Source organism: Hemiscyllium ocellatum, chromosome 2 (assembly GCF_020745735.1).
Source record: "Hemiscyllium ocellatum isolate sHemOce1 chromosome 2, sHemOce1.pat.X.cur, whole genome shotgun sequence".
In the NCBI taxonomy this organism is placed as follows: Eukaryota; Metazoa; Chordata; class Chondrichthyes; order Orectolobiformes; family Hemiscylliidae; genus Hemiscyllium; species Hemiscyllium ocellatum.
The window spans coordinates 27,187,841-27,203,457 of record NC_083402.1 but is presented as its reverse complement, the minus strand read 5'-3'; the positions used below and the strand labels follow the sequence as shown (position 1 = coordinate 27,203,457).

The 15,617-nt window shown below is 43.3% G+C and overlaps 1 protein-coding gene across 8 annotated transcripts in view; it reads right to left on the bottom strand.

The window, feature by feature from the left end:
- LOC132822044 (teneurin-3) overlaps window positions 1-15,617 on the bottom strand; it is an 822,914-nt gene that overhangs the window by 197,160 nt on the left and 610,137 nt on the right. For 6 of the 8 annotated variants that reach the window (XM_060835055.1, XM_060835070.1, XM_060835085.1 and 3 more), the window contains one exon: window positions 8,271-8,369. The exons of the other annotated variants lie outside the window; for them this stretch is intronic. In XM_060835055.1, the coding sequence (XP_060691038.1) occupies window positions 8,271-8,369 (99 nt within the window). The remainder of the gene's footprint in view (window positions 1-8,270; window positions 8,370-15,617) is intronic. 8 annotated transcript variants of the gene reach the window in all.

Here is a 15,617-nt window from a genome sequence, read left to right as displayed (position 1 = left end):
AACCTATTCAGACACATGATGACAGCCATCTGAAACCTGGCATCGTGGCCCGGCAGCAGGAAGATACCACTGTACCACACAAGTTGCTTTTGGGTGAGTATATTGGAGTCCTCTTAAAAGCAGTCACAAGCTAAACACTGTTTGGGTTTGGGACACCTCCGTGATGGGAAACATCTAACACAGAGGCGTGCAGGGACAACGTGCGCGTGCGCGCACGCACACACACACACACACACACACACACACACACACATTCCCTGCTTGCATCTGCTTTCCACACAAACATCTGCTCTACATTATACACTATCTTACCCTACTGCTGTTCTTCATCAGCATTTCTTGTGATAATTAGTGTTTAAAGCGGTGAATCCAGTTGAATTTTAACAGCAGTGTGTGGTACTATTTGTTTCAAGATTATGTGGGCATATAATTTGACAGTGGGTCAACACGAACAAAGAACATCAGAGACAAGCACTAATTCTTCAGTTCCTGCATTCTTTGCCTCGGAAAACTTAATGAGCCAGTCAAGTAAAATAATTTTTGTCTCACAAAACGTGTTGGAAAATGTAATTCACTCATGAATATACTTTGTTTGCAATTGTGGATATAAACACAGGCCATTGGAAATGAACCAATGTCTTCAAGGTTGGCCCTTCTGTGATCAGGTACTGCTGAGAGCTCTTCAATTGACCTCTTGGTACCTATGATTTTGGGTGCTGGTCTTGGACTGAGTGGGACAAGGTCAGAAGTCAGACAACACCAGGTTATAGACCTTCAGGTTTATTTGAAATCACAAGCTTTTGGATTTTTGTCCCTTCGTTAGGTGACCTCGGTACCTCTGGAAGAGAGATGGGGAGAAAATTCAGAAGTCTAAAGTGCAATGAGACTTGGGAATCTTTCATTCAGCATCTCTCATTGTAAGTTTGCAGGTTGAGTTAATAGTTTGGAAGGCAAATGCAACAATGGTATTTATTTTGAGGGGATTTGAATATAATAGCAGGGACGCACTTCTGAGGCTCTATAAGACTCTGGTCAGACCACATTTGGAATTGTGTGCAGTTTTGGGCCCAATATCTCCAGAAGGATGTACTGGCCATGGAGTGTGTCCAGAGGAGGTTCACGAGAATGGTCCCAGGTATGAAAAGCTTAACATATGAGGAACATTTGAGTACTCTGAGTCTACACTCGATGAAGTTTAAAAGGATGAGGGGGGGGGATCTCATTTAAACAAACAGAGTACCGAATGGCCTAAACAGAATAGATGTTTGAAAGATTTTTCTATTGATAGGAGAGGCTAGGACCCGAGAGCACAGCCTTAGAGTAAAGGGAAGACCTTTTAGAATGGAGAGAAGGAGAAACTTCTTAGCCAGAGAGTGGTGAATTCATTACCGCGGAAGACGTGGAGGACAGGTCATTGAGTATATTTAAGACTGAGAGAGATAGGTTTTTGAATATCAAGGGGATCAAGGATTACAGGGAGTAAGCAGAAGAATGGGGTTCAGAAACTTATTAGCTATGATTGAATGGCAGAGCAGACTCAATGGACTGAACGGCCGAATTTTTGCTCCTATGTGTTATGGTCTTCTCTGCTTATTCAGTGATCTCAGCTATGGATGTTGGGTAGGATTGAGATGGAACTCAGGTTTGGTGCTCTGACATCTTCTGCCAGAGTTCAGTGCCTTTGACTAAATATATATGTGGGGAGATACTTAATGACAGAAGGGTGTAAAAATGGGTCACCTCCAGACAGAACAACTCCCCGCTCCATTGAACTGAACAGAAGGAAAATTCATGCAGTGTGCAAAAGGGGCAATTGAAATACGCCAGGGAAGGTAGAGTTTCACCCCCTTGGAAAGGTCATTTGAATGGTGTGGAACTACTACCCAACATGAGTTATTAAATCCAGTGGAGGAGAGAAACCAGGGAGAAGGGGAGATTTTCATTTCCGATGTACAATAGTTTCTTTTTGTTGAGATCTAGCAGCTGTCTGAGGTATTGAGGATCCTTCAGAGTTTAAAATGGTTACTGTCAACTGCTGAAGCATCTTGTCAGCTATTTCTAATGGGGCAGCCCATACTTATGGTGAGGACCTGATCTCATCAGGTCATGACTGAATCTGTCACTGAAACATCTTACACCTGAGTGTCAAGTACAGCTAAAACCTGGAACATGAATCAGAGAGACCAGAACTGGGGGAGGGGGCTTGAATCTAGTACTGTGTGACTTTGAGCAGTTTACTTCCTGGCTCCCAATACAGAGGATGGAAAATACTTTCCACACTTTGTAGTTCCGAGCACAGTTCAGGTTATCGCACTAAAAAAAATACAAAGATGTTGTGGAGAAGGTTTTGTTTGTTTCTGGTTTCTCATTCCTGAGGAAGAGCCTGAAATGTTGATTTTCTTGCTCCTCCGATGCTGCCTGACCTGCTGTGCTTTTCCAGCACCACTCTAATCTTGATTCTAATCACCAGCATCTGCAGTACCCACTTCTGCCTTTTTTGTTCACTCGTGGGACATGGATTTCGCAGGCTGGCCCAGCATTCATTGCCTGTCCCCTGCTGTCTTTGAGAAGGTGGTGGTGAGCTGACTTGTTGAGAAAATGGAAGGCAGTTTTCCAAGTTGATAGCAGAACTGAGAGGTTATAATGATTAGAAAAGAGTAAGCAGGCTGGGGGCTCTTTTCTCCAGAATGGAGAAGGCAGAGGGGTCATCAGATTGCGGTTTGACAGGGCAAAGGGATAATTTTTACTGGGGACTCAAAAACTAGAGGCTGTAAATATGTAGGTTTTTAAATAGGAATTCAGTGTTGCATTGGTTAGAAAATGGCTAGCTGAAATGAATAGCACTGATGCATTTAAAGAAGATGTAGACATGTAGATGAGGGTTTACGGAATAGAAGGATGTGATGACAGGGTGAGAGGCTTGTGCAGAGTATAAGATACCTGCACAGACCTGTTGGATCAAATGGCCTACTTCTGTTCCATAAATTCTATTTATATGTAAAACATCTCCCCAGTGAAGTAACAATGGCTCCTGAAATGAGCTGTTTCATCCTCTTGCTATGCAGGTGTTGTCAGCAATATCATCTCACTGATGAAAATACCTGTCCAACCTCTCATAAAGAGGTCTTTTCATTAACCAGAAACAATTATAATATGGATGCCAGGACAGTGCCTGGCGACTGTGTGGCTGTTATTCCCATTTCCAAGCTTCTGATGGTATCAAAACAAATCTGCTTAAAAATGATTCATTTATCCTTGTGCATCTTAAACAGACAGTTTCATGGACAGTGGCAAAGTACGATAGTTATCTCCATGCATGAGGCAGCCTGGAGTTCACTTCTTACCTCCATTCTTGTGAACATCACAAACAAGGTCATGTATTGGGTACCTAAACTTTACCCAAGCAGATCTTGCTATACATTTCTTTCTCAGATTTTCTAGCTTCCAGATGTGTCCTCTCTGCTCCTAGAATATGTTCTACATGAACCTTCACTAAATGGCCACTTTTTCTTCATCTAGTCAAGCCAAATCTAACATGAGAGTTTAACCAGAAAGATTTGAGAGATCTGCTGCCCATGAGTGCTGAAACCGATTCCAGTGTATCAAAGCAAATGATAAAGTCACCAAGGAGCTGTTCTCCCACTAGAGTGACAGCTGGTCGTGGTTTAACCTGAGGGTCACCATGCCTCAGGCGAGGGGCAGGATTGAGAAGGTGGGACTTTCATGATAACATCAGCTGGCACAGGAATTGATGTCATGCTGTTGGCGTCACAAACCAGCCATCCAGCCAACTGAGCTAACTGCCATGTCTACTTTTTTCGCAACCAGCTAAAGCATAACAAACTGAGGTCAGAGAGGGGTCAAGCATACAACTTTCCTGACCCAATGTATGAGATCTACATCGAAGTTCTGACAGATGTTATCGATATAAATTTAACAAAATGTGCAAATAGTGATTTAAATGACAAGATACAACAGGGAAAACAGCACAGAAGAGAACTGTGAAACACGCTTATAACCTTCATGCAGCCAGTACATCACTCAATGCCAGGTTTATTTGATGCCATTTTGTAAATGAAATAATATTCAGGCAGGTCAGTCGCAAATGAAAGGTAACGGGCGAAACAACAAAGAAAAAATTAGCAAAGTGAAGCAATTCCCAAGTGCACTTCTCTTTTTTTTTGGAGACATTAATGCAAACAAAGACTACATTCAGGACAGGGAATTGAAAAAGTACAGACAGAAAACGATGCAAGCGGTGACACGAGCTATCAGCAAGGCAAAGATCAAAAATGCTTCGGGGGAAAATCAGGTTGCAATTTTTAACAAATTGTATTCCTTTCTAAGGGATGTAAGCTGGTATATAATCCAATTAAGTTTTACTGCAGCTTCCAATGTAATCAGTCTGTGTCCTTAAAATTACTTTGCCATTATAATGCTAATGTCTGGGCATTTTTAATGAGTAAGCCATCAGTCCCAAAATCACTCGTCTGCTAGCCAGGGAAATGGGATTTTTAGGTAAATACATGGCTCTGGTAAATGAAGGCTCTTTAATGTTTTTGAGACTATTATAAGCTATCGCTGCTCACTCTGTTTCGGATTTGCAAGGCTGTATTAACTGGCTGCACTGTGCAAGCTCTGCTTCACCTTTAGGGCTTCATTCTTCCTTGCTCACACCCGCAATTTCTGTTCCAAAACTCCCTTTCTTCCCCTCAAAAGCTTCTTCTTCGATTATGCCTACGGTCAACCCTGCCAGCTCTTCTACCTCATTCAACAAGAGCCAATTTCATTTTTATGGTGCCTATAATGTAGAAAACAAATGTCTACTGCTGCTTCGCAGAGACTGAACAAAATGAACTGAAAAGGAAAATCAAGGGAGGAGGGGGTGACCAAGAGGATTTAAAGAGGTTCTTCACGTGGTGGGGGCGGGGGGAGGGGCAATCAAAATGAGTGTCGTAAATGGTTTACCTGCGCCTAAACTTAACATTTGAAACTGGGGCATTGGAAGGACATTCGGCCCCTCAAGCCCATGATCCATCATGCAATAAGGGCACGGTAGCTCTGATCATAGGTTCAACTCCACTTAGGGCCTGTCCCACCTATACCTGATAATCGTTCATTCCTTTGTTGGTCAAAAATCTAACTTTTCCTGGAATACATTCAAGGACTCAGGCTCCTCTACTCTCAGGATAGAGAATTCCAATAACTATTAATCCACACAGAAAAAAAACATATTTCATTTCTTTCGAAGAGCCTTGTTTTAAACCAGAGGAGCAGAAGTAGGTTGATCAGCCTATGGGCCTGCACTGCCATTCAATGCCTGATCTGATCATTCTCAACTTCACTTCCCTACCTTTTCCCCATAACCCTTGAATCCCCATAACCTCTCTCCGTCTTGAATATACTTAATAAGCAAGCCTCTGTGGTAGGTAAATCATCTCTGCCTTAAATGGGAAACTCCCTATTCTGTGATTATGCCTTCTGGTTGTAGCCCTCACATTGTAACCAGGTGTGGTCTCACTGACAGCCTGTCCAGCTGTTACAAGACTTTCCTCACAGTATACTCCATATCCCTGGCAATATAGGCCGATGTTGTGCTGTCTTTGCAGTGACTCAGAATCCCTGCAGTTCTGATAGAGCCCAATTGAGTCTGCACCACCCTCCGAAGAGTAACCCACCCCTCCCCAACCCATAACCTTGCATTTCCCCTGGCTAATTCACCTAGCCTGCACATCCCTGCACTCTACGAGGCAATTTAGCATGGCCAATCCACCAAACCTGGTTATCTTTGGACGTGCTGAACCTGCAAGCCACGTGTGTGATCTTGCAAACCCTGCTGCCATTACCGCTGGCCTGCTACATTTGGAAGTGCACCTTGAGATGTTTTCTACATTTGCGGTGCTACTGAAGTAAAAAGGGTTGCTATTGATCTTGCACACAATGGCGTATTAAGAACTATGGGACTAATTTCTGTGAAGGTAGATCAGCAATTGACAAAGTAATTGTGTGTTTGGAATAATAAAAACATGGGTCACTTGGTAGTAATCTCAGCTCTGACTGAAAGTTGAGGGGTCAAACATATTTTGGGGATTTGGTCAATCATCTCAGTTCAGACCGTTCCTGTAGCGAGGGACTGCTACATTGTTCCAGTTGCTGCCCCTCACCCAAAACACCAAACTGAGAACTCTTCTGATGGACACAAAGACATAGCTGTGGAAAAACAGGAGAATGCTCCATTTATATCCTAGTCCTCGTCAGTTTCAGTTTCTGCTCGTGAGATTTCATTGCATCCAAGCCAGTTGTTCAGATACTTATAAATAACGACAGACAGCTTCAGTGCTTCGAGCTGTGCTTTGATCACAAAAGGCACTACCTTTATTTTTCATTTCAACGTTTCCTATCTAGAGACAGAATCAATGCTGGTGCCATAGCTGGCTGACTACAGAAGGAGAACAAGGCCTGACCAACTGATCAGTCACCAGTGGAACTGAAACATACAGGACAGGACCATTGCAATATACTCAGAGAGCTCACAATCTGGGATGGCAACAGGAACAATTTGGCACTCCTAAGAAAAGGCAAGGAAATTGAGCAAGGAATTCTGTTTCCTATCATTATTCAGAGGCTAATGTCATCAGAAGCTCAGTAAGGTGGATTTCACTCTTATGCAGGATTTGTAAAATAAAATGTTTCTTCAGCGAACTCAGGGCGAGCAGCTTGTCTTCCCTGCAGACGTAGAGCACATTCCAGCTGGAACTTCCTCGAGAGTCCAGTGACATCAGGTGACTGCAGGCTACAAGTGGGCAGCTCATTACCCAGGGGCAATCTGTCACCCTAGAACCCCGTGATGGGGCTGGGGAAGAGGAAGAGATTTCAAACCATGAACCCCTGGTTGAAAACAAAGGAATAAACTGAAGGGGCTGGATTTTCCACTTCAGAATTGGGAACAAATGCTGACAGAGTGGCAACAAAAAAAAAATGAGGCTGAGAGCCAGATGCAGATACATTCTTGTCTCTGTTGACCTTCCTGAGGATGTGGGAAAGGTGAGCTGAAGGAAGTGGAGAACGGGCAGTACAGATTGTTGTTTGCCTTTTTAACCAGACACATTGAAGTCACTGGGAAGCTCATTAAAAGTGTTCAACTTCCAACTCACTGAAAGTGTCACTGGGCCTAGCAGCTACAGAGATGCTCTGTAGTGATGGCTAGCGCTAACCTGAGAATAACAGGGATGGCAACAATGCAACAGTTTCTTTTGATGGAAAAGCATGTAGGTTTGGATTCAAAAACAAGGGGCTCAGCAGCAATGAGATTTCAATAACCAATGTTTCCCTTGTCCTATCCTAGGCCCCAGGCTGCTTTGAAGATGCAGTTTTTGTTTAAGACATGGATGCTGGCTGCCAATTTGGGGCCGACTTTCCGCGTTCATTCCTGACCCACCGCCCGGATATTTCTCTGATAACTGACTGGTCTCTTGGGTCATTCAGACACTGATCCCAAGGAAATCAAACCCCCATCTCGGCAGGTCAGCTACAGAGGCCAGGATGGGTCTCAGCTCCCAGTTCCCACCTCTGCTGGCACAATCTGGCCAGAGAACTCCAGGTAGACAAGGGAACCAGTGAGCAGATTTCTGAATTTCCTTTTCTCCTGGAAGCTTGCAGTCAAACACCTTGTCACAGGGAACATCTCCTGAACTCATCATGGCTGTGTTCCTTCCAGAATGTTCAGAATTTTAAATTTTGGAGAATAAATTCCACTTGTGTTACATCTAAGTGTGACCTCGATGCTGATATTTGCATATGTTGACACCCACTCAAATGGAACAGCTTTTAATTGCACTAAAATCCCAGGTTCAACTTTACTTTGGATACAAAAGAAATCACAAATTGGAAGGAAAAAATGCAGTTCAGATCCCTGTGTCAACTAATAAACAAAACAATAAAAAAACTCCAGTGGCTTAAACAGGTGAAAGTGCTATTACAGGAGCCGAGCTGGTGTGAATGGGAAAATGAGTTGCTGCAAGGCTGTCAGACGAGTGATTTTCCTTTCTTGCTTTTTGACAAAGTTTTGCTAAAATTAGGAATTTAGTTTTATTGTACTGAAGAGAAACCAGAGAAAAGGTCTCTGGCCTTGAAACGTCACACTAACGTCGTCAACAAAAACAAAACAAAACAAAACAAGTTTGGATTAAGAAGTTCCAGTTCATCAATACACAGGATTCTGTGCTGGCAGCTCACATCACTTTTTGCTTTAGTTTTTCAGAATGACATACCCGTCCCCGTAACTCCCATCATGACACGGTGGAGTAAAAACATCCATCTCTATAAGGTTGTCATGCCCATTCTCAAGAACTGCCTGCTTTGCTAATTTTCTATGTGTAGAAATGAGATATAAAATGTTAAACGAGTCAGGGGAGGCATTGACCATCAGCATTGTAAACAACAATCAGGGAAGTACACATACATTTAAAGAAAAAACATTCGAATGAGGAGCATTGTACTATTGTGAGGAAAGATGCAACCTTGTTAGAAGGAAATATAACAAATCCAACTGCAATAATCAATGTGGTTCAAGACAGCTAGTGCATTGTTTACTTTAAAAAATTATTTTGTGTGAAGTCATAAAGAAAAGAAATCTTTTACATACATGTTTGCATTCAAGTGTCTAGGGCTACAAGTTGTGGTCATTATTACCACTTAGCAGAGCAACCCATAACTCCTTCCTGATGGAGGGGTGGCGGAGACAGTTTGTTTTTGGGAGGTATTTGTCACGTCTCACTGCTTGCCAAGTAATATCCAGTTATTTGTCGTTCCTGTACGGCTCCAGGAAATGAGAGATAATATTTGCAGAACAAGCTGCACAATATGATGTTGCCAGCCAGTTTGCCATTTCTTAAGACTTCCACCAAAAAAGTATCACCACAAAGCGCACGTTGTGAGACTACACATGTTACAATGAAGCCCAATAGATAAGACAATTCGACACATTTGTTATTTCCACTCATGATGTGGCCCTGGACGTGCTCCTGAGATAATGTGTTTGGTTTCACTCATCAGAATAAAAGCCATAGTACAATCTAATTAGATCTTATGCATGAAATAGATTTTACTCTCCTCCGCAAGCTGCCTTGTTGCCTGTTTGAAATATTGTGTGTGTGTGTGGGAAACTCACTAGGGGTAAGGGAAAAGAGGAGGGGTTCCATTAATAATCATTGAAGTGCGATTAGCGTCATCCTGGCACTGTTGGTACATTACCCAGGGTAGAGGGAAGCCCACATCATGCAGGAAGTGCAGTTGTTCTACCTGTGTGAGCTACTGTCAGGCAAGGGATTGGTCAGGGTTGGGGATTTCCTGCTGGCACTTGTACACCATCTGCTTTTAACCTACTTTCCTCTCCCAGTCCCTCTGATGAGACTCCTGAGCCTGAGCTTCCCAGCCCTCCTGTAGGTGGCACACTGCATGTACACTCAGTTGTGGCTGCTGGCGCAAAGTATTCCATTCAGACTTCTGCCTGAGCTTAGGAAAAAGGCTTGTCTTCAGGTGATTCGCATTGCTTCCTGCTTTAATTACAGTGTGGCAACCATTGGGACTGGTGGCGGACCCTGCCCTACCTTTTAGACAGGTATTGGGACCAGAGCATTCTGTAAAATTCAACCCCTGTTTTATGTTTCTGCTCTTTTTTACTGGAAGACGATAGAATGTACAGCACAGATACAGGCTATTTGACACAATACCTCGACATCAGAGTTAATGCTACACCCAAACCCTTCTTATTTTTATTACAGTCATAGAGATGTACAGCAGGGAAACAGACGCTTTGGTCCTTATCTCGAGATAATGTAACTTCTCTTCCTTTGCCCCTTACATGGTTGTTGTAAGTTTGTCAATAACAATAAAGATACATTTAAGGCTATGAACTATGTGTCAGACAGCATTAAGAGATGCCATTGCTGACAATGCTAAAATTTGCTAGAACCTGCATGCATACAGTGTTCGTGACTTCGCTGTCACACCAAATGTTCCATATAGAGAAATATAGAGCAGTTCTTAGCTGATTACTTATGAGCATTGGGGTTACAGTACAGTTAGGAATGCAGAAAGAAGAGCAGGCAATTTAACCCCCAGATCCACACTTAAGTTCTACCTGCCATTCATTAAGATCAAGGTTGCTCCCAGAGCTAACTCCATCTAACTCATTTATCACTTTATAACCATTGGATAACGAAAATCAATCATACATTTAAAATTAACAGTTGGTCTAGCAGCAAATACAATTTGTATATGCAAGTCCAAAACCTTCCTTTGCATGAAACTCTATTTTCTAACATCATTTCTGAAAGATCTGGCTTTGCTTGAATATGATAAACCCTAATCCTGGACTTCCAAACTTGCAAAAGTTGATCCTCTCTCTGTTCCCCTTGCCATCTTGCCAACATCAATTACATCACCCCATCATCATCTTTAAAATTCCAGCAAATAGAACCTGTGTGTTATCTCTCTTCACAGATTAACTGTTGGAGTCCAGGTATAAACCAATGACTGTTTAAGTCCCTCCAAAAAATAAACCATATCCTTGCTAATGTGCAGTGTGCAGACTACAGATTCTGCTCACCTGGACGAAAGCATTGCTTCTACTCTTTGTCGTCTAGTTATCTAGGTGTAAAGGCCAATATTCCATTGGCCTTTTTGATTATTTACTCTATCTATTCATGACATATTAAAGATCTGTGCATGCAGATCCCCACATGGTCGTTTGGCGATCACGGTTTCTGGTTTTGCACCATTTAGAAAGGACCCTATCCATACCGACTTTGGTTCCAACAGTCTCCAACTGATGAACAGAGTCTCACAAGGGAGTTTTCCTAATGCCTACAAGAAGTCTAAAGAAGATGATATTCACAGACATTCCCTTATCCACCGCTGTAGTCAGCTCTTCAACATTGAGTAATTTCTTGACAACAAACGTTGGGCAATTTTTTTACATAATTTCCCAATTTCCTTTTCTGTTTGATGGTTTTCTTCCACCTGTTGTGAAACATAACATAGATCTTTATTCTGACTTCCCTCACCTCCCTGATCCCCAACCACTGCATCCCTTCAAGGGAATCAGACAGATACCTGGTGAGAAATAATTTTGCAGGGCTACTGGGAAAGGGTGGGGTGTAGGATCAGCTCATTGGCTCCTGAAGAGAGCCATCATGGACTAGACGGGCTGAAATGCCTACCTCTGTGAATGCAACCATTTTGTTGTCCTATGATTCTAAAAGGACAAATGCAAAAAAGGGTTTGAAGAACCAGAGAAAGAATGAAAAATTCAAGGTGGGCTCCTGAAGCAACATGCACAAGTTAAACGAGGCCAAAAGAGAGAGCAGGAGATCTTGAAGTATTCACTGAACAATCGCTACAGATTCTAGGATAGAAAGAGTCAGATATTACCAAAACTGAAGACTCCCAAAATGAGGATGTGTTCTGGGAAACTGACTTGAGCAAGCATTGTAACAAAATATATAAGGAAATGATAGATAAAATAAAGACATTAAAGTCTCTTTCAATTTAGTTCCTCGGAAAATTAGTTTTAAGCTAATAGGTTTTCAATTAATTTATCACAATTAACCTATATTCTGAGAGTACTGAGATCCTGTATATAGGTTATGATTTATTGTACTGATACATAATTAATCTAACTTTCTACATGAGTCCAGTGCTCATTGTGCCTTTATTAAAGGAGTTATCCACCATATTAATTTGTTTTTGCTCCTAAAAAACATCAGTACACATAAAATTTACACGAATAATAAATTAACCACAGAGGTGTTCCTCAGAGTTGAGGTGATAAATTCCCACTGATGGTGAATATATGGACTTTCAAAGTTTGGTAGAGTACCATTTCATAGGCTCGGTAACCAAACTGAAGCCAAAGGGACGAAAGGGGCAGTGGCTGTGTGGAAATGACATTTGCTGAGAAAGAAAATGGTGAATCATGGTGAACAGTTGTTTTCAGATTGGAGGACTTTACAGTGATGTCCTTTCACGGTCAGTATTTGGACCATTGCTGGTTTGGGGACATATTCATGAGGTACTGTTGAGTTGGCAGTGGATAATTTCAACATGACACAAAACTCAAAAATGCAACAAATAATCAGGTGGATAGTAACAGATATCAGAAGCACTGAAGAGAAATGAGTGAAATCCACAAAACACATGGTTAATGCAATTTCATGCTGCAAGTATGTTGCCATATATTATGGTCAGAAGATGGAGAAAAGGCATTATAAACAAAATGCCACAATATTAAAGTGGTGTAAGGAATTCCTAACGGTCCCTGAACTGAGTGATTGTTCAGCCATTTCCGGGACAGCGAAGAGTGCCGTGCTTTGTTGTGGATCTGCAGTCACACGTGGATGAGAATGGTAATTTCCTTACTGAGAGGGAATGAGTGAACCAGATGGGTTTTTACATTATCAATGATTGTTTCACAGACACCATTACAGAGACTAGCTTCTTAAGTCCAGATTTTATCAATTGAACTTAAACTTCTCCAGCTTTCGTGGAAGGATTCAAACCCATGTGTGGGCATGTTTGTCGGTAACTTTGATTGCTTGTTTGGGGGAATACGAGGGCAGCTCCTTCCCTCCCTGTCTTCTTACCTCCATCCCTCCTGACCTCCCTGTCTCACTGCCTTCCTGTCTCACAGCCTCCCTCCCTGTCTCACAGCCTCCCTCCCTGTCTCACTGCCTCACAGCCACCCTCCCTGTCTCCCACCCTCCCTGTCTCACTGCCTTCCTCCCTTCCTCCTTCCCTCCCTGTCTTACTGCCTAGCTCCCTCCCTCCTTCCCTCCCTGTCTCACTGCCTCTCTCCCACTCTCCCTGTCTCTCTCTGCCTCCCCCCTCCATCTCACTGCCTCCCCCCTCCATCTCACTGCCTCCCTCCTGCCCTCCCTGCCTCCCTCCCTCCATCCCACTGCCTCCCTCTCTGTCTCACTCTCACTGCCTCCCTCCCTCCGTCTCACTGCCTCCCTCCCTCCATCTCACTGCCTCCCTCCTGCCCTCCCTGTCTCCCTCCTTGTCTCACTGCCTCTCTCCCACCCTCCCTGTCTCATTGCCTCCCTCCCTCCTGCCCTCCCTATCTCACTGCTTCCCTCCCTCCTGCCCTCCCTCCTGTCTCACTGCCTCCCTCCCTCCAGCCCTCCCAGTCTCACTGCCTCCATCGCTCCTGCCCTCCCTGTCTCACTGACTCCCTCACTCACTTCCAGTCTCACTGCCTTCCTTCCTCCCTCCCTGTCCCACTGCCTACCTCTCTCCTGCCCTCCCTATCTCACTGCTTCCCTCCCACCAGCCCTCCCTCCTGTCTCACTGTCTCCCTCCCTCCAGCCCTCCCTCCCTGTTTCACTGTCTCCCTCCCTCCAGCCCTCCCAGTCTCACTGCCTCCCTCCCTGCCTGTCTCACTGCCTCCCTCCCTGCCTGTCTCACTGCCTCCCTCCCTCCAGCCCTCCCAGTCTCACTGCCTCCATCCCTCCTGCCCTCCCTGTCTCACTGACTCCCTCACTCACTTCCAGTCTCACTGCCTTCCTTCCTCCCTCCCTGTCTCACTGACTCCCTCCTAACTTGTAAAAAGACATCAGCCCCGAATGGCAATCGTTTAATTTTAAGACAATGGTCCCTTATTGTGATCCTCTGTATCAGAGGAAGTAGTTTCTCTCCATTCAACCAATCACATCCTCCATCATCTTTAAACAGCTCCATTAGGTCATTTATTAATCATTTATACTCAAAGGAATACATTCCTTGTTAAAATAAGCTGTCCTAATAATTTCACCTCTTTAGCCTTGGGGGTCATGCTGGAGAATGACAATGCATGTCGCCTCTAAGCCTTGGCATGTTTCCTCAAAGGTGAGGTCCAGTTCATGTTCATTACCTGAATCACTTAATGTTGTGAACCCAAACCAAGGGGTAACCAGAAAATTTCATTATTATCGCATTGGCATTGCAGAACCTTGCTATGTGTAAACTGGCTTTCACATTTACTACATTACAATCATGATTACAATGTTATAATATTTCAGTGGCTGGAACATGTGTTGGCACATACTGAGATTGTGAAACATATCATAAAAATTCATTCATACAGAAAGAAAGGCTTGCATTTAATCATATTTATGGCTTCTGGATTATGTATGAATTAGTAGCATAAGCAGGCTCCTGATGCCTTCAAGCTTACTCCCCTCTTCACTAAGATTATGGCTGTTCTCTTTGCAATCTGAATTCCACAACCCCACTTCACCCTGGTAAGTTTTCATCCACCTGCTCAACACGATTTCCTCTACCTGCTCCCTGAAATATTCAATGGCTCTCTGTTTCCACCACCTTCTGAGGCAGAGTGTTGCAAAATCGCACAAAATATTCCCTTCAGCTCCATCCAAAAAGGGCGACCCTTTAATTTAAAGTTGTGCCTCCTAGTTCTGGACTCACCCACATGAGGAAACATCCCTTCCACATGCAGCTTCTCCATACTGTTCGGAATCTTAGACACTTACATCGAGTCATCCCTCACTTTTCTGAACTCCTGTGGGAACAAACCCCTTCTGCCTGACCTGTCCCTGACAGACGACCCACTCATTCCAAGTATCAATCCTGTCAACCTCTTCTGTACGGCCTCCTGTGCATTTCTATCCCTGCCCAAATAAGGGGACCAAAACTGCACATTGATTTCTAAATGCAGTCACGCCAATGTGTATAACTCAAGTATTACATCCTCACTTTTATGTTCAATTCCTCTTGTACAAAAAACAGCATTCCACAAAGCCTTCATAATTACCTCCTGTACTTGTATACAACCCTCTATGACATATGTAGAGAACAAGGTAGGACTGATAAATTAAACTGCATTTATTTCAATACAAGAGGCCTAACAGGGAAGACAGATGAACTCAGGGCATGGTTAGGAACATATGAAAACACCTAACTCCCGCCGCACCTCAGAATTCTGCAGTCTTTCTCCAGTTAAATTATACTCTGCCTTTATATTCTTCTTGCCAAAGTAAATATTTTCCCATTTTCCAACATTATATTCCACCTGCCTGAGCCCTGCCCATTCTCTCAACCCATTCACATCAGTCTCATCCTCCTTACAACAAAGCTCCCGACAGCATACACACAGCTGATCTGAGGCCAAGCTGTCTATGATTCCCTTGCTTATCCTTTTCTTGCGGTGGCCTTGCCCTTTCCTCAAGCAAACCGTGCATCGAAGAAAGGAGTTAGCTATACTTGTGCACAAAAAAGACTATAATTTCTTCACTGTGGCATACTTTTGATCCATGCGCCAAATTATGAAGCACCTTTTGAACGAAGGTGCTTTTCCTGAATATGTAAAACAGTAGGATTAAGTAAATCAGCGTCATCATTTCTTCTCCTTATTTCACTGCATAGAGATGGGGGCGGTTGTACAAGAGGAGAATCACCTGAAAGTGTCAAGTTAGCGATTATAATTATACAAATTAAGAGCAATTCTGCAGGGCTATCAAGAGAGCTTGGTGTGTACATGCCATACAGTGTGGCAATTCCATCCTCAAGCACATCTAATTCTGGATAGCTGCTTTTGAAATTGGAGCAGTCAGGTTACA